Below are 18,633 nucleotides of genomic sequence, written 5' to 3'. Positions count from 1 at the left end.
AACTTTATTTACAAAGACGAATGGACAAAAAATCTGGGGTACATTTATATAACAGAGTATGTTATTCAGCAGTAAAAAGAAATAAGTATATTGTTCAGCAGTGAGAACAAATGATCTGTCAAGTTACGAAAAGATATATTAAATGCATATTGCTAATTGAAAGGAGCCAGTCTGAAATGGCTACAGTATGGTTCTCACTATATGACATTCTGGAAAAGGCAAAACTATAGAGACTGTAAAAAGTTTGGTGGTTGCCAGGGGTTCAGAAGGAAATGGGAGGGATGAATGGATGGAGTACCGGGTACTTTTAGGGCAGTGAAATGAGTCTGTATGATAGTGTAATGATGGATATATGACATGTATGCGTCAAAATTCATAGAACTCTATGACACAAAAAGTGAACCCTAATGTAAACTGTGGAATTTAGTTAATTATTAACTAAATAGTATTATTCACTGAACAATTATTAAATTTTTGACTCATGATTATGCATCAATATTGGTTCATTGATTGTGAAAAATAATAGAATTATTGTTGCCTAAACATTATTAAATAATCATTAAATAATTGATGCATTATTATGCACCAATATTGAATCATCAATTATAGCAAATAATAGCAGAACCTATGTGCAGGAGTTGAAGAGGAGGTATATGGCAGCTGTTTGTACTTTCTGCACAGTTTTTCTGTAAACCTAAAACTACTCTAAAAAATAGTCTGTTAAAAAATCTGGTGGGCCATATTTGTTCCATGGGCTGTAGTTTGCCATCCGCTGAATAATGAATAGTGAACCACTTTTTGTATTTTGATTCCTTTCCTTTTAGATGTACACATGTATATCATATATTTTTAAGAATGTGATCATATTGTATAAATTACTTAGCAATCTGTTTATTCTTTTCAATTTTTTAAAAAACTAAAATATATCATGAAAATCTTGCTATGACTTCTAGATTATTCCCCAACAATTTTAAAAAGTATTCATCTTTGTTTTGTTGAACTTTTTGTGTAACTACCACTAAATTCCATCTCATCATTTAAATTTCTAAGTTTTAAGTTACATTCTCAAATTATGAGTGATCATAGGTCTTAGTATATAAATTCAAAGAGAAATGTTTTAGTAATTGTTCTTGAAGCAATTTATGTAGATTTTTCTATTGTTTGATATGTGACAAAAGGTTATCCTTCACATAAGCAATTCAGATTAATTCAACTTTTTAAACATAATTTCATATTGCAAAAATGATATTTTTATATTGTTTCCAGAGATGCAGGGGCTGCAAGACTTGATGTGTTTTCAGGTGAGCAGATTTGCTTTCTTCTTTTTTTTCCTTTTAATGGAAAAGACTGTAGTTATTATGGTTTTATTTTATTTCATAAAATTAAACCACATTCCATAGGTTTTTAATGTATTGTAAGTGCTTTGTGACTACAGCAACCCTATGGGGAGCCAGATTGAGAGAAGTACACTCTGAGAGTCAAATTGCTCACTTGTTAGAAGACCCATTTGCTAAATTAGATCTTCCAGGGTTTTGTAAAAGCATTGGAGTGCTCTGGAGCAGTTTGTCTGCTATGAGAAAATAGCTTTATTTCAAAAAGCATACTAACTTAATTGTTGTTCAGAATTAAGCAAACATCATTTGCAACTTATTGCAATTTTAAATTGTGTAAGTAAATGTGCATTAGGAATGTTTGAGAGCAATATAATTCAAATTTAAATATATTTTCTTCTTTGACTTTATTTTTAGTCACCAAGTACTTATTGCACTTATTAGTTCATTTCATTAGAATATGCTGCTAATGAAGTTAGGTCTATAATCCATTCCTGAAGTTGCCTCTTCTGAGAGAAAACACACAGGTTGTTGACACTGTTCCTCTACCCTGATTGTCATCTGTCCTGGAAATATTGGCTGTTGGTCACAACTAAGGGGGTACAGTCCATTGTGTGAATCTGTATTTGTATTGAAAAAGCAGCTCAGTTCAATTCCATTTTCTGAGTGCTCAGGATCCTGTGCGATGTGGGTGCCTTTGGTTCATGAGAGAGCGAGACATGATATCTTGAGATATTTGAGGAGATGGGATAAGTGACATTCCTCTTCCCCTTCCACTCTCTAGGTTCTGAAAAGTTTGAGAAATAAAACAAGAGAGTCAGCCCTTTTCACTGATAAGTGCTGGATTAGGGCATGTAGCTTAGTGTGAAAACCAAATGGACTTGCTGATCAAACCCCAGCATCAGGCAGACTCCCCCACCCAGTGGAGACAGACTTCCTCTCTCTCGAAGCTGGTCTGCCCTGGGGAGAGCGGAACAGAACTCATTCTCTGACAAAAGCTCAATCCCAAGAGGAAAAATAGAGGATCTGAACTCTCCCTGTTTATTCTTCCCAAATTTGCCAACCATGTGCCAGCTCACCTCCAATAGTGGAGAAAAAGTGTTCTTTTCTTACATACTCAATTATATAAAGTAATACAGGATAAGTGTGCCTTGCCTAGAAGAGTCTCAGAGTAGGAACACAGAGAAAAAAGAAATTACGCTTCATCTTAAGGAGCTCGGGCTTGAAATATGGTTGTGATTTTTGTCAAATAGTTTAGGAAGAAAAGAATATTCTTGCATGAGGAATTATAAAAAAAAAAAAGAATGAAGTAGACTAGTTCACAGATTCATTCATTTATTCAATAACTGTTGATTCAGTGCCTACTAAGACAAGGCAAGAAACTGTTTTAGATGCTGGGGATAGAGGTTTGAGCAAACATCTGATCAAGGTTAGTGCTTATCACATTTTTTTGTGTGTATGAAAAATAAAAGTATGCATTGCATATTCATGTTATAACTTACTTTACATTGCAGCAAACCATAATATGACTATCAACCTAGAATTGATTTTTCTTAAAAATAAAAAACCAGGGCTAGGTCTTATGTACCAATAAATAAAATTGGTCTGGGGATGGAGGGTTAGTCTACATATTGGGCTAGTGTCAGATTATTTACAGAAGCTCCTCAAGTACTCCCTGATTTTATTTGTTTTGTAAGTAACTGGGGAAGGGCCATAAGTGTTTTATCTGTCAATTTATACTAGTTCAAGTAAACATTGATGTGCATTCAATAACTAATTTTTGGTACTTAACCACATGCCTGGCACTGGGCTAACTGCTGAGTATACACAGTGCCTGCTTTTAAGAAATTGACATCCTAGTGTGGGGTCCATGGAAAATGTGGTGTGTATCTGTCTGCACTTTTATGGTAAGAGGGCCCATTGCTTTCATCTTATCTTGAAGGTATCTGTGTTCCAAAAAAAGTTTAAGAACCACTAGCTTGTGAGAGAAATAGATACATGAACAGGTATTTTAATACAATATGAAAGCATATGAAGAGGAAGATTCAATATGGGCACCTGATGACATGGAAGGGACAGGAAGTCTTCCTAGAAGATGTCTTACAGGAACTAAGACCTAAAGGGAACATGGCCTTTGGACTGGTGAGTCAAGGGTCAAAGTAGCATGAATTTGGAAAGAACAAGGAACACTGATGGAATTGCAAAATGTTTGAGGTATTAAAGATTAGTTCAAGGGGAGCGTGTGCATGGCAGTGCAAGGTAGCGGTATGGGCAGGGAAGGAAATGACAAAAGATGAGGTTGGAAAGATACGAGGGCCTGGTCTTGAAGGGCAGTCAGGTTTCACTGAAGGTATGGATTTTATCCTGAGAGCAGTGGGAAACTCAGAAGTGCTGTAAGCAGGAGAATAACGAAATGTATAACTGGCTGCAGACTAGTTGCACCTTCTGATTTTAGGGGTGCAAGGGGTTAGGGAGCTGTTGCTGTAATCCTGAAGAGACAATGGTTGCCTGAACTAAGCAGTATGGTGGGGGTGGAGAAATTGGTCAAATTTTAGAGACATTAAGAAGGTGGAATTGAGGGGACCTAATAATTGTTTTTATGTGAGGTGAAGAGATAGAGAACTCAGTGATGATACTGGATTTTGACTTGGACCTGATGGCAACCAAAGCCTAATGCCAGTGTGATGCTATTTATTGAATAGGAAATGCTTGCAGGAGGAGTAAGTTTGATGAAAGAGTAGGTGTTGTGTTTTGTTTTGGACATGCACCATGGATGGGTGATAGAAATCTGTCTGAAATTCTTAAAGGTTGAAATAAACAGAACCAAGCTTCAGGGTGTATAGTAGGGAATATTTAAATTTGAGGCTATGATTGCTGGTGTGCAATCGCTGAGTGGGATTTACTGAAAAAGTAGGTACTGTATGTATCTCCTAGGGACTTTGAGTCTTTCCCACCCATTCCCTTGAGAAATGTCCCATTTTCTACAAACAACTTCCTTGAGAAATATTTGCCAATTGCTGCAAAATCAACTGAAGCTACCATGCAGAGCTGTTGGAGGCTGAGCCTGGTCTTAGATCAGGTGGTTCCCAATCCTGGGTAAACATTAAGATAACCAAGGGGAGCTTTTAGAAAAATGCCAATTCCCAAACCCCATCCCAAACCTATTAAGTTGTAACATCTCCATATGATTCTAATTGCATCCAAGGTTGAGAACTAATGTGCAAAGAACTCCACTAGAGTTAGATTTCCCTGCTTGAACATTGGAGAAACTTCAGCCCTAATCAGTGGGAAGGCTGAACAGAAAAATACCTTCAGGAGGGTCTGGAAGGAATATTTTGACACAGAAGTGGAGATTAGCAGACCAGAGGACCAGTCACAGGGAAAATAACTGGGAAGATGAGATGGTGGAGCAGACCTAAAGAGTTTACTAAGAAGGAGGTGAATTAGAGGGAGGATAGGGCACCTGACCACAAAATTATTAAACCAGAAAGCTTAGGTATGTCTTTTAGTTATTTATATATGGATTTTCTTATGCAATTATCACATTTAGTTTTTAAAATGTGAATATGAGGTGACTATTGAACATAGAGGTTACTGTAGCAAATGTGTTGGAAACTAACCTGTGAGGACAGAAAGTAGATCAATGGTTGTTGCCTGGGATTGGGGTAGGGGTGAGGGGGTTATGACATGGGGAGGAGCAGGAGGGAGGGATTATAAAGAGGAACTTCTAGGGTGCTGAATATATTTACCACCTTGATTGTGGTGATGGTTTCACAGATGTATACATACATCAAAACTTATCAAGTTGTACAGTTTTAATATGTGCAGTTTGTTGTGTGTAAATTATCCCTCAATAAAGCTGTTATTTTTAAAAAAAGAAATATGCTGTAACTCATATATCCAAATAATGAAATTACTTTCAGAGCCAGTTTGAAAACTGTACACTAAAATTAGTCTCATTGGTTTTAGTTATATCCTCACTATTTTTCAAAACAGAGATTATATTCATGTAACTTAATTGTATCTCTTAACCATCAAAATTGATTCCAGATAACTTTGTGTTTTCAAAAATCAAATGCATCTTCAGGAGGCAAATATTTGCTCCTACTAAGAAACACTCCAAAACTAGCCCTTATGGAAATTTACTATTTAGAAAGGAGTGTGATGAATTTAATAAGAAAGGCCTGGATTAGTTTCAGAATTAGTGCTTTGTTGGACAGGTGTAAAGGTTAATCAGCTCATAGAGAGAGAGAGAAAAACCCCTGGGGTCACATGACCATCTACCTTTACTCCAGGAGGAAATACCTGGAGTTTAAAGGGCCAGTCCAATTCGAGCAAGGAATGTGATGCTGTACACATAATTTATTAATGTGTAGATGTTTTATGTTAATTTAAAGCTTTTTTTGTGGCATGATTGTTTTTCCCCTGTGGTTTCTTGAGAAGCTGTAGCCAAGACTCCATTCTGAGCTCCATCATTGTGCCGTAACTCTGTCACTCCGTGGCTGCATTTGAGGAGGAAGAATAATTATGTGAACAGCATGAATTTCTGACGAACAAATTAAGACCAATATTTATCAGTAATAACTGCTTTCTCTTACAGTGAATAATGAAAAACTGCAGGGTGGATTCATGTTGTGTTTCCTGGATGATGGGTGTGGCATGAGCCCTGGTAAGTTAATTATCTAGATACTAAACTGGCTGTGAAAGGAATCAGTCTGAAAACCGATAAAATAAATAAAAATAAATTGAGCTATCTGTGCCAAAACAGGTCTGGACCTATTAAGGAAATTAACCCCCAGAATGAACTTACTGTTAAACTTTTTAGGTTTAAATATTCCAGCCAACAGAGTAAATTCACAGTAACCATCTAAACCAAGACAGAGAGTGAATGCAAATAAATTTTGTCAGACAAATGAAAGGCAGAGGTATGGATTACTTATAGGAAAAAGTATCTGGGAATGACTGGAAAAGAAATAGTAACTGAACAGATGGATTCTGAAGTTGTTTTTAGCCCACTCTTTAACAGTATTGCTTGCAATAGCCCTGAGGCAGTTTCCAGTGCCTTTAGGCAGTTTTAAATTTTCTGGTAACCTTGAGGTAAAGGTTATTTTCAGTTCTTGTATTTTCAGTTCATGTTTCTTTACATGTTCAAAGGTTTGGTTGCTTCAGTTGAATGTTCCCATCATAACAAATTCATCTACAGTATCTCATGACTTAACTTTGAATCTTTAAGGCTAGCAGGAAGGCTGACAAATAGTAGGTGCTCAACACCCATTTGCTGTGGAATTGAAATGCTATTCTCTCCAATAAGGGCTTTGAGTTATTTGGGATTTGTTATTCCTGGATTCTTATAACACTTGTTTATGTCCTGTAAGCCAGGATTTCTGACCACCAGGTTTCAAAAACGGTGAGGGATTTCAAGTAACAGTGGAACTGATCTGGTCCGTTCTACACTAGATGAAAGGATGACTATCAGTGCTAACATATGCTAAAAATTCAAAGTAAAGCAATTATTTTCTTCTTTGCATTAGTACCTTTATTACCAATTGATGCAATAATATTATAATTCTTCTATTTACTGTATTTCATAGTTTACAGCAAGGTTCACTGTTCACTGTTTATTTGTACAGTCCTATGATTTTTTTCTTTTTAATTTATTTCAGTGGCACATATACTACCTAAAATTTCCCACTTTTAGCCACATTCAAATATATAATTCACTGGTGTTAATCACATTCGAACTGTCATTCTACCATCACCCCATCCATTACCATAACTTTTCCATCACCTCAAACAGAAACTCTGTATTACTCAAGTATTAACTCCCCATTCTTTTCCCAACCTTGACCAGTATTAACCTGTATTCTAGTTTCTGACTCCATGAATTTGCTTATTCTAATTATTCATATCAGTGAGATCATACAGTATTTGTTCTTTTAGTCTGATTTATTTCACTCAACATAATGTCTTCAAGGTTCATCCATGTTATCACATGCATCAGGACTTCATTTTTTTTACAGCTGAAGAATATTCCATTGTGTGTAGATACCACATTTTGTTTGTCCATTCATCAGTTGATGGGCACTTGGGTTCATTCCATCTTTTGACAATTGTGAATAGTGCCACTATTAACATTGGTATGCAAATATCTGTTCGAGTCCCTGCTTTCAATTCTTTTGGGTATATACCTAGAAATAGGATTGCCAGGTCATATGATAATTCAATACTTAACTTTCTGAGGAACTGCCAAACTGTTTTCCTCAGAAGCTGCACCATTTTGAATTCCTACCAACAATGAATGATTGTTCCCATTTTTCCATATCCTAATATTTATTTTCCATTTTTTCATAGTTTTCATTTTAGTAGGTGTGAAATGGTGTCTTATTGTGGTTTTGAGCTGTATTTCCCTAGTGGCTAATGATGCTGACCAGTTTTTTCATGTGTTTTTTGGCTATTTATTTGTATATCTTCTTTGGAAAAATGTTCAAGTCTTTTGCATATTTTAAATTGGGATGTTTGCCTTTTTGTTGATGAATTGCAAGATTTCTTTATATATTCTGAGTTTTAAACCCTTATCAGATATGTGGTTTCCAAATATATTCTCCCAATCTGTAAGTCATTTTTTACTTTCATGATGTTTTTTGATACATGAAAGCTTTTAATTTTTATGGAGTCCCATTTATTTATTAATTTTTTTGTTACTAATGCTTTTGGTATAAAAATATAAGAAACCATTGCCTAACACAAGGTCCTGAAGATGCTTCCCTGTGTTTCTTCTAGTGTTATGGTTTTGGTTCTTATATTTAGGTATTTGATTCATTTTGAGTTAATTTCTTATATGGTGGGAAGAAGGGGTCTGTGCTGGTTTGAAGCTATTATGTACCCCAGAAAATACTGTTCTTTTAATCCATCCCTGTGGTGGCAGACCTATTGTGGGTGGGACTTTTTGATTAGGTTATTTCAATTGAGATGTGACCCACCCCATTGAAGGTGGATCATAATCCTTTACTGGAGTCCTTTATGAAAGGATAAAAGGCAGAGATGTTTGGAGAGAGCGTAGAGAGAGAAATGCCCCAGAGATGCTAAAAGAGAACCCACAGAACTAAGAGAGGAAGCCACTAGAATCAGAAGCTGAAAGGTACGAAACTCAGGAACGAAGGACTAGCAGATGCCAGCTATGCACCTTGCTATCTGACAGAGGAACCCAGTATGCCAGCAGCCTTTCTTCAGAGAAGATATCCGCTTGTTGATGCCTTAATTTGGACATTTTCATGGCCTTTGGATTGTAACTTGTAACTAAATAAATCCCAATTATTAAAAGCCAACCCATTTCTGGTATGTTGCATTCCAGCAGCTTTAGCAAACTGAAACAGGGTCCATGTTCATTCTTTTGCGTATGGGTATCCAGTTTTCCCAGCATCATTTATTGAAGGGACTATTTTTGCCCCATTGATTGGTCTTGACACCCTTGACAAAAATCAGTTGGCCATAGATGTGAGTGTTAATTTCTCATCGCCCAATTCTATTCCATTAGTCTGTATGTTTGTGTCAGTACCATGCTGTTTTGATTATAGCAGCTTTGTAATAAGTTTTAAAGTCAAGTAGTGTGACTGCTCCAGATTTGTTCTTTTTCAAGATGGTTTTGGATATTTGAGTCACTTTACCCTTCCATATAAACATGACGATGGACTTTTCCATTTTTACACAGAAGGCTATTGGAATTTTTGTTGGGGTTGCATTGAATCTGGAAATTGCTTTGCATAGAATTGACATCATAACAATCATTTGGTCTTCCAAACCACAAATATGGGATATCCTTCCATTTATTTAGTTCCTCTTTGGTTTCTTTTAGCAATAGTTTGTAGTTTTCTGTGTACAAGTTCATTACATTCCTTGGTTAAATTTATTTATCAAAATTTCTGTTATTCTTTTAGTTGCTATTGTAAATCGATTTAAAAAAAAATTCCTTACCTTGTTTATTACTAGAGTATAGAAACACTATACTGTTTGTGTGTGTGTGTATGTGTGTGTGTGTTGATCTTGTACCCTGCCACTTTGTTGAATTCATTTGTTAGATCTAGGAACTTTGTTGTGTATTTTTCAGGATTTTCTGTATGCAGGGTCATGTCATCTACAAACACGAAAAGTTTTACTTCTCCCTTTCTAATTGAATGTCTTTTATTTCTTTTTCTTGCTTAATTTCTCTGGCTAGAACTTCCGGAACAGTGCAGAATAACAGTTGTGAGAGTGAGCATCCTTTTCTTTTTCTTGATTTTATAAGAGAAACTGTCAGTCTTTCACTATTGAGTACAATGTTAGCTGTGAGTTTTTCATACATGCACTTAATCACGTTGAGGAAGTTTCCCTCTATTTCTAGTGTATTCTCTTTTTATCAAGAAGAGGTGCTGAATTTTGCAACTGCCTTTTCTCCATCAATTTCCACGTCATTTTGTTTAAAATTGGTTCCTTAGTATTTAACTAAATATGGGAAAGAACAGAATTCATGGGAAAACACTGTGCTGTTTTCAAGCTATTATAGACCCCAGAAGAGCCATGATCTTTTAACCCAATCTTTGGGTTATCTACATGGAGGTGTGGACCCCACCCATTCAGGGTAGGTCTTTATTAGTTCACTGGACTACTAAAGAGAACTCAAGAGCTGACATAGATGCTGACACTTGGAGATGCTTGGGGATGCAGACAGAAGGATGTTTGGAGATCTAAGCTAAGAGATGAAGCCCAGAGTTTGCTCCAGAGAAGCTAAGAGAGGACCCCCAGATGCTTGGAGAGAAATGCCCTGAGAGAAAGAAGCAAGGATGCACAGGAGCTGAAAGAGAGGAGTGAAAACAGAAGCCCAGAGACATTTTGGAGAAAGCCATTTTGAAAACACAACCCAGAGAAAAGGAACAGCAGACACCAGCCACATGCCTTCCCAGCTGACAGAGGTGTTCTGGATGCCATTGGCTATTCTTCAGTGAGGCTATCAACTCACTGATGCCTTAGTCTGGACACTTCTATGGCCTTAGAACTGTAACTTTGTAACCTAACAAATCCCCTTTATAAAAGACAATCCATTTCTGGTATTTTGCATAATGACAGCATTAGCAAACTGGAATAACCACTCTGAAGAAATGGTTTCATTTTCCACTTCTAGCCTTATTGTTAAATTCATTTTCCTGAATTCTTAAATTAAATCACAGAGTACAGATGACATGTTCTAAAGGAGTTGTTTAAGAAGAGAAGCTACTTCTTTTATATGGATCTACAAACAAAATGATCAAAACACAGACAAGTGACTAATATTCAGAAATTCAGAAGAAACTCACAGTTCAGTTGATATATACAGTTGTCTGAAAAAAAAAAAAACCCACCAGTGTTGACAAAGAACTTCTTCATTAACACTGGAAATCAAGTAATAAGTTAGAAGAAGAGCTTATCTTATAACTGAAAATGGAATATATCTGTTGTCCAAACTAAGCTAGATCAATCCCGTCACACAGAAGTTTACTGCAATAATTTCTAAACTGGTTTCTTGCCTCCAGCTTGCCTCCACAGTCCGTTCCTCACCGACCATCTTGAGTGGATTTATTTCTTCTAATGTAAATCTTATTGTGTCATTCCCTTAAAAATCCCAGTGGTTTTCCATTAGTTTAGTACAAAATTACATCGTTTTACTCCTTTCAACCTTTTGGACCTTTTATTATACCACTCACTCCCTTGCTTACAGCACACCAGTCACACTTTGCTCATCCCTCATCATTTGAATCTCACCTCAGATGTCACCCCAAAGAGGCTGCCCATGGTCTGCAGTCCACACTCATATTATTTCTTCCCTTTCACATTGCCTTTTTTTTTTTCACTTCACTTTATAGTCTCAGAAATGATCTTGTTTCTCTACTTTTTTCAATCTGTTTCTTTTACCAGGGCATAAAGTTTGAGGGGGTGGGGCAAGTCTGTTGTGTTCAGTGTTCTACTTCCATGCCCAGAGCTCTGGTGGGAATTCATGTTGTGTAGTGATGAACACAATGGGATTGGTCTCTGACAACTCTGGGTTGTAATTCTTGCTGTATCATTTATCAGCTGTGTGACCTTGGGCATGTTATTTAAACTCTTCAAACTTAAATATCCTCATCTGTAATATCCAGATCATAGTAATATCTTCTCTGTAGGTTTGTTGTAGAGATAAAATAGACAACACATATAAAATATATAACATATATGTAGCATATCCTAAACAATAAATAAATGGTAGCTATTGTTGTCATTATATATATCTTCACCTAATATAGGAAGCTTTTATAAGAACATGTGACGAACTGTCCAGTTATCTGCAGATAATCAGAGTGTCTGATAGATTTTACTTACCTCACAACCAGTGCCACTGAATTGTAACATGTCTTCATCCAGGCTGATAAAGGATCCTCAGGGTGATTCTAAAGCAAGTATCTGGGTAGGCCAATTGGGAAATCCATTTCTGTCTTCTCACATCTCCCTGGGAATACTCCTGTTTCTGAGAATAGGTATATTCTGAAATCCAGTAGATCCACTATGGAATTCCAGAATGCCCTGAAGAGATTAGGAAAATGACTCTGGAAATCCGAAACAATGAACCCTTCTTACCTAGGAAGCCAGGGGCCAGTCTGTCCTTAGTAATATATGGACCAGGATAAGGGTTAAATCCATGGGAAAATTACTGGTGGTACAAATAATTAAAACATTTATAATTTATTAGCATTTACTAAGTACCAAATATTGTGTTCAAAATTTTACAAATACATCATCCCTTTTAGTTCATTTCATTTATCTTCATTAACAACTTTGTAATGTAAGTATTAATAGTTCCCTTTTAGAGATGCAGAAATTAATGCTCAGAGTTTTAAGCTATTTACCTAAGGTCACATGGCTAGGTCTGTCTGACTATGAAGCCCTCGTACCTCCTTCAGTGGAATACTGCTAAGATCAGAGATTATGGAGCCTGACAAAAATCATTACCCCTCGACTGACTCAATGTCCTAATGTTCTGAGATCTGTGGGAGTTCCTGAGGATTGGACCTCAGGCCAGTGTCAACAGCTCATAATTCCTAACCACCTTAAAAATCTTTGTCTAATACAGATGAAGCATCAGACATAATTTATTTTGGAACATCTAAGAAATGCTTATCCACCTTGAAGTTCATTGGTCAATATGGCAATGGTCTTAAAAGGTAAGCAGTTTTTCCCCTTAAGGCATATATTATTGATATTGGTAGCAATATTTGAAGTCAAGCTTATCCAGAATGATCCACATTTACAAAACTTAAGAGAGAGTATAAACCTGGGGTACATAATTATTTTGGCTAGTAGGCCAAGAGAATGGAATGAAGGCATGTGGGTTCTGTCTTGTCTTGGAATCTTCATATACATAGCTGACTTTGATCTTTACAACATTTTTCTTTACCAATTATTAGATATACCGAGGTGACTTTTCCTTGAGGGATTCATGAATTAGCACCCCTGTACTATGGAACCTCATTGAATCTCCAAGTTCTATTATATCTCAAAGCATACTTTAGCCTAGGTGTTACACATGTCCACAGCTTATTTTTTTACAGTGCCTCACTGAAAGGTGATAGACCATGAGTCTTCTATCATTGGTGTGATGCCTGCCGGGGCCAGGCATGTTCCAAGCAAGAGTGTGTGGTTGGATCAGTTGAAATCCATCCCCTCTACTTTGAGGAAAAAAAAAAAATTGTTCCATATGGGTGATGGGTCAGCAAAACTGGAGTTTCTTCTATGAAAAGAACATTCCATTACAGTATACAGTACCATACCCCTCCCCATTTCTCCCTTTTAGTGTTTGAGATATATACCATTATTTTCTTTATTTTTAACATAGTGGGTCCATGAGAATTGGAAAAGACTTTATCCTTTTCACAAAGAAGGAAGAAACGATGACCTGTGTGTTTTTTTCTCAGACTTTCTGTGAAAGAGAAGGTCTAAGTGAGGTAAGATTTGATAATTTCCCATGGCTCCCATGGTAACAGTATTGTTTTCATTTACCCTTGCAGGACATAAAGTCTATGATGAGTTCCTTCTCATTGTGATTTAGGCATTTAGGACCGTATTTGGAAATGGGGAGAGAGGGTGTCTGGACATTCTGGATCTCTGGAGGGCTGTCCTATCAAGCCTTCCTTGAATGGGTTTTTAACGCTTAGGCAGTTTTCAGAACTTTATCTTCATTACCCATGTGCCCAAATCTCCAAGAACCAGAGGCTTTCTTTGACATAATGAGATTTTTGGAAGAAGCCCACAAAATCTTTCTACCATTTTTGCCATAAATGGATTGTCATTTTCAAATAAAGGGAATACTGAATTCGAAGACTTAGAATACATAATCTAAAGAAATTGAATGCAAATAGACATAAACTATGACTCATGACCATAATTTCAATTATCTTTGCTGGCCCAGAAGGCATTTTAATTTGCAGTGCCTGACTCTTACAATTATGAGCATCAGTCATCATTCATTTCAACAAGTACATGTTGAGTAACTCCTGACTGCCTAGCCCTGGAATAAGCCCTGTGGAAGGTAGAAAACAAGCAGAAGATCTTTGAACCATCAAAGAGTTTTCAGCCTTGTTGACAAAATGAGGCTGATGGGCACATATGAACTAGCTAAATAATAAAATTAGAATGTTTAAAATTGAATATGTGTTACAGCTGTTATAAAATTGTTAAAAGCAATGATATGGATGGAGAGATTAGAGAACCTTCCATGGTCAGCTTAGGTTTTATTTTGAGAAGTACAATTTGAAACTGTAGAGACTGGTGGAGAGAAGAAGCAGGCAGCAAGGCCCAGACCTGAACATGAACGTGGGATTTGGAGGTAGGGAGACAGTCCACCAGGTGCCTAGCATTCCCATTGGAGAGCAGTGGAATGGGGCTGAATAACAGGGCCAATATGTAAACATTAGAGGATAGCTGAGCAGGAGACTAATATGAGGAAAGTGTTGCTTTAAGCATTTATGTTGCACTTTATGTATTTAAAGGATGTGGGAAATTGGGCTAAAGCTGAAGTTATTTGAAGATACAGCTTTCCTAGAATGGGGCACATGTCCCCTCCACCTTTTAAATAAAAACAGCCACCCCCTTCCCATCAACACCTCCAGAAAGGAAACCTCTTTGAACAAGTTTAGCGGACTTTTTTAATATTTACCTACACATGTCTAAGTAACATGTATGTATTGCTACTTCTTGATTTTATTTTGGCATAACTATTAACCTCTCACTATAAAAGGGGAGTATTTATCTCTTTGCTCCCATCACATATGCATACCCTTCTAATCTTCACATTCTCAACATAGCTGTATTGTAATTTTGGTTATGCCACTATCTAGTATTTGCATTATGTGACTATAAAACACTATTCACAATTATACATCATACATTATTATTTTTCCTTTTCCTGCACAGGTTTTAATTTTTACTAGAGCTAATAATTATCTCTTTAGTTTTCTATTCATTTCTCACTATCATGAAATATTTGCTTAGTTTTCTGTTTTTTTATCATTATGTTAACCCAAGTCTCCATTTCCTCTCCTATCGATTTTAACTCCCTGAAGACTCTGTTCTGGAGTCTTCTATGTGTTACATTTCCACTCTTGCTTTCCATGTCTGGTCCTCAGCTGTCATTCTGAGATTGGCTCTCACTATTATCCTGGTGGTTCTTTTCACGTCTTTCCTGTGTCACATGTTAGATTCTGAATCCATCTTTCATGGTTTACTCCCTCATCTTGGTGGAGCATATCCTTCAGTAGCTTTCTGAGCAATGCTGTGTAAGAAGTAAAATATTTTGAGACTTCAGATGCATGAAAATGTTTTTATTCTACCCTCACACAATGGTAAAATGGCTCCATATAATTTCAAGGTAGGAATTATTTTTCATTCAGGATTTTGAAAGCACTGCTCCATTATCTTCTATTTTCTGTTGTTGCCTTTAAGAAGTCTGAATTTTAATTCTGACTCTTTTAGGTGATCTATTTTTCTTTCCCCTCCACTTTTTGGAGGTCAATAGAATCTTCTTTGTCCCCATTTTCTGATTTCCATGTTTTGTCTTTGTGTGGGTCTATGAACATCCATTATCCTGGGCACTTTGGAGACCTTTCCAATAGGGGAACTCATGTCCTTCAATTCTGATACATCTTTCTGTAGCAATTGATGATTTTCTTCCATCCATATTCTCTTTATTCTCATTCTGGAATATCTGCCTTTCAGTGCTTGGACTTCTTGAACTGGTTCACTAATTTTCCCTCCTATTTTCTCTCTTTTTAATTTTTGTTTTGTTTTCTGGGAGATTTTCTAACACTTGTCTTCCAACCCTATAATAGAAAAATTTTTTTCTATAATCATATTTTTTAATTTCCAGGAAATACTTCTTATTCTCTCATTGTTTTGTTTTTATATAAAAGATATCTACTTCTTATTTCCTGGATACATCATTTTCTCTTATAGCTCTGAGGATATTAATGACTGATTTTTTTTCCTGAAATTTTCATATCCTTATTATGGTTTCTGTTTCCACTGAGTTGCTTTGTGTTTGTTTGTTTTGCTCTCTGTCAATGACTTTTTTTTTTTTTTTTTTTAAGTTTGCTACTAATCCTGAAAGATTATTCTGCTAAAATGCTGATTGAAAGCTCTGTGAGTGTGGATGGGGCTTGGTAGCTATGAGTGTCCAACAATGTGATCTACCTGGGACTGTTTTAATGGGGAGCCCTCCACAAAGTTTTCTTTGTGCTTTTCCTTATGAGCTGGTCAGATTTCCTACAGTCTTCAGTATGAAGGGCTGACTGCTAGCATTCTGTGAGCCAGATGGAAGAAGAGATTTGGGGTTCTCAGCATCTAATATGCATACATTCCTTTAATCCCTGTAATCTCAGTAAAGTCCCCAACAGTGGTGCTTGGTATGTCCTCTAGTCCAGAAATGCTTTGTTCTACTCTTTCCAGAAAAAAAAACTTCCACTATTCTGTGGGAGTGGGAAATGGCTTGCTCCCAGGTGGGTGCTCTAGATCTCCTCTTCCTTTATATCACCTCCAGAGGTAACTCATGCCAAAATCCCTGAGACTTCCTGATTTGTAAATTGTAAATTCTGAATTGTAAATCAGGCTGGATCATTTCTTATATGGGTTTTAGATTCAGTTTATTTGGCATACTGCCATCTGCTTTTCAGCTCTAAAATTTTGATACTGGTTGTTTCCTCTGCCATTCTACCTGTCTTTTGAGAAGGAGCTGAAGTAGATTCCATCTCTTCTTCACATTCCACAATGGAGCATTTAAAAATCAACCCCTGAGTGTGTGTGTATATGTGTATATGTATATATGTATTTTTTTATGTGTCTTTTCCTTATAAACTAGCATACATGGGGAAAACAAATTTTTAGCTTTGTGTTTTGTAATTTGACTAGATGAAGAGTTTCATGAATTAGGAACAGACAAAAGGATGCAAATTTCATAATGAATTGATGTTGTATTTTTTCTAGGTTTTGGTTCCAATCCCTTCATGGTTAACACGAACCAGAGAATCTGTCCTGGATGATCCCCAGAAGTTCTCAATGGAATTATCTATAATTTATAAATACTCCCCATTTAAAACTGAAGCAGAATTGATGCAACAGTTTGATGTGATCTATGGAAAATGTGGTAAAACTGGAATTCTGATGGTTTTATTTTTTTCCATATCTTACGAAGTTCACTATAAATACGCTTTCATATATTTTATATTTATAATCCAAATGGACTCTCACATGGAGGCAGTCAGTCATTCTATCCACAAGAGTTGTGTTTTAAGATAATACAACCATGAATAACTGTAAGCCCCTGATACTGGGAGAGAGGTTTGTACTTGCACAAGGTCAGCAAAGCTGGGTTGGGGAGGATGATACAGGCTATGACTGCAGGTTTCTCCAACAGAACCCACATAGCAAAGTTAAGGAGACACTTACTGCTGCATCTGAGATTTAGGTGATCCAGGTTTACAAGGGAGTTAGCAGGCTTATAAAGTGATGAATCCTGGTTTCTGTGGCCAAAGCTTATAAAAGCTCTGTTGACTTTGCTTTCCAATTTAATCTTTCCTCCATTCTTCCTACTTCCACCGAATTTCTACTCAACATGGAGAGTGCACTGGGTCTAAGGACATTTTCCAATGCCAACCTTTCTCTAGATTTCTTTCTACCACTTCTTATATCTAAAAGCAAAAGGAACCCTACTCTAGAAAAAGCATGCACATTCAGCTTTTTTGGAACTCCTTGATCCAGTTGACATTTGTAGTTAAAGTCTGAGAAATTTGGTTTCTGATCTGGACAATTTTTAACCCTCAAAATTCCTTCTTCTAACTTGTGACATTTTGTTTAAAAGTGACTGTCACTCCTCTTTTCTTTCTCACAGAGAAAAATATATAGACTTTAATAGATTTATACACTGCTGTTTTTTAAGAATAGTCCATCTAATCTATCAGTTGATGTCTATCTCCTACTAATACTAGTAAAGGGCTTACTATTTGCTGAATAATTTCCTAAATAATTTAAAAAAATTAACTTATTTAATCCTCAAAACTACTCTATGAAGTAGGTACCCCATGGAGTCTATTGCATAGTTGAGAAAAATTAGGCACAGAGATGTTAGGAAACTTGCCTGAGTTCTCTGCACTAGTTAAGTGGTAGATCCATGGCTTTGGCACAAGCATTGGCTCCAGGGTCCCATATTCTAGCCCTATTGCTATTCTCCCCTGTGTTTATGAACTACCAGAAAAATAGTTTAACGATACTTTTTTTAAACAATTTCTCTGATAGTTCGGTTTGTCTTCATATCATAGACAAATTTGTAAAGAATTTGGGCTTTTTTGGTTAGCAGTGTTTTTAGAGAAGAGGTCAGCAAATGATGCCTGTGGGCCACATCTGACCCTACACCTGTTTTTGTAAATAAAGTTTTATTGGAATGCAGCAACACTCATTCATTTATGTATCCTCTTGTGGCTGCTCTCACACTACGGTGGCAGAGTTGGGCTCTGAGAAGTTATGACAGAAGACTGTATGCATCGTGCAAAGGCCCTATATATTTGCCAATCTGCCCCTTTACAGAAAAGTTTGCCAATCGCTGAATGTAGAATCTAAAAGCAATACTTTCTATTTGTACAAATGATTTTCAACCTTATCTTTGTCTTCATTTCATGAATTGATTCTGGTTCTGGTAAATGAAAGCTCTATCCCATAAATGTAAATCTGGTTCATGCTCTGCAGTTTTCACAACGATACAAATTATGAAAAGAGT

The 18,633-nt window shown here is 36.5% G+C and overlaps 1 protein-coding gene across 1 annotated transcript in view; it reads left to right on the top strand.

The window, feature by feature from the left end:
- MORC1 (MORC family CW-type zinc finger 1) overlaps positions 1 to 18,633 on the top strand; it is a 192,173-nt gene that overhangs the window by 33,559 nt on the left and 139,981 nt on the right. The window contains 5 exon segments of the mRNA XM_037812224.1: positions 1,267 to 1,301; positions 5,932 to 6,000; positions 12,445 to 12,535; positions 13,207 to 13,315; positions 16,848 to 17,007. Of these exon segments, the coding sequence (XP_037668152.1) occupies positions 1,267 to 1,301; positions 5,932 to 6,000; positions 12,445 to 12,535; positions 13,207 to 13,315; positions 16,848 to 17,007 (464 nt within the window).

The sequence above is a fragment of the Choloepus didactylus genome, chromosome 1 (assembly GCF_015220235.1).
Source record: "Choloepus didactylus isolate mChoDid1 chromosome 1, mChoDid1.pri, whole genome shotgun sequence".
Lineage (NCBI taxonomy): Eukaryota > Metazoa > Chordata > Mammalia > Pilosa > Megalonychidae > Choloepus > Choloepus didactylus.
The sequence above is the reverse complement of the archived record's forward strand: the minus strand, read 5'-3'. Positions and strand labels throughout refer to the sequence as shown.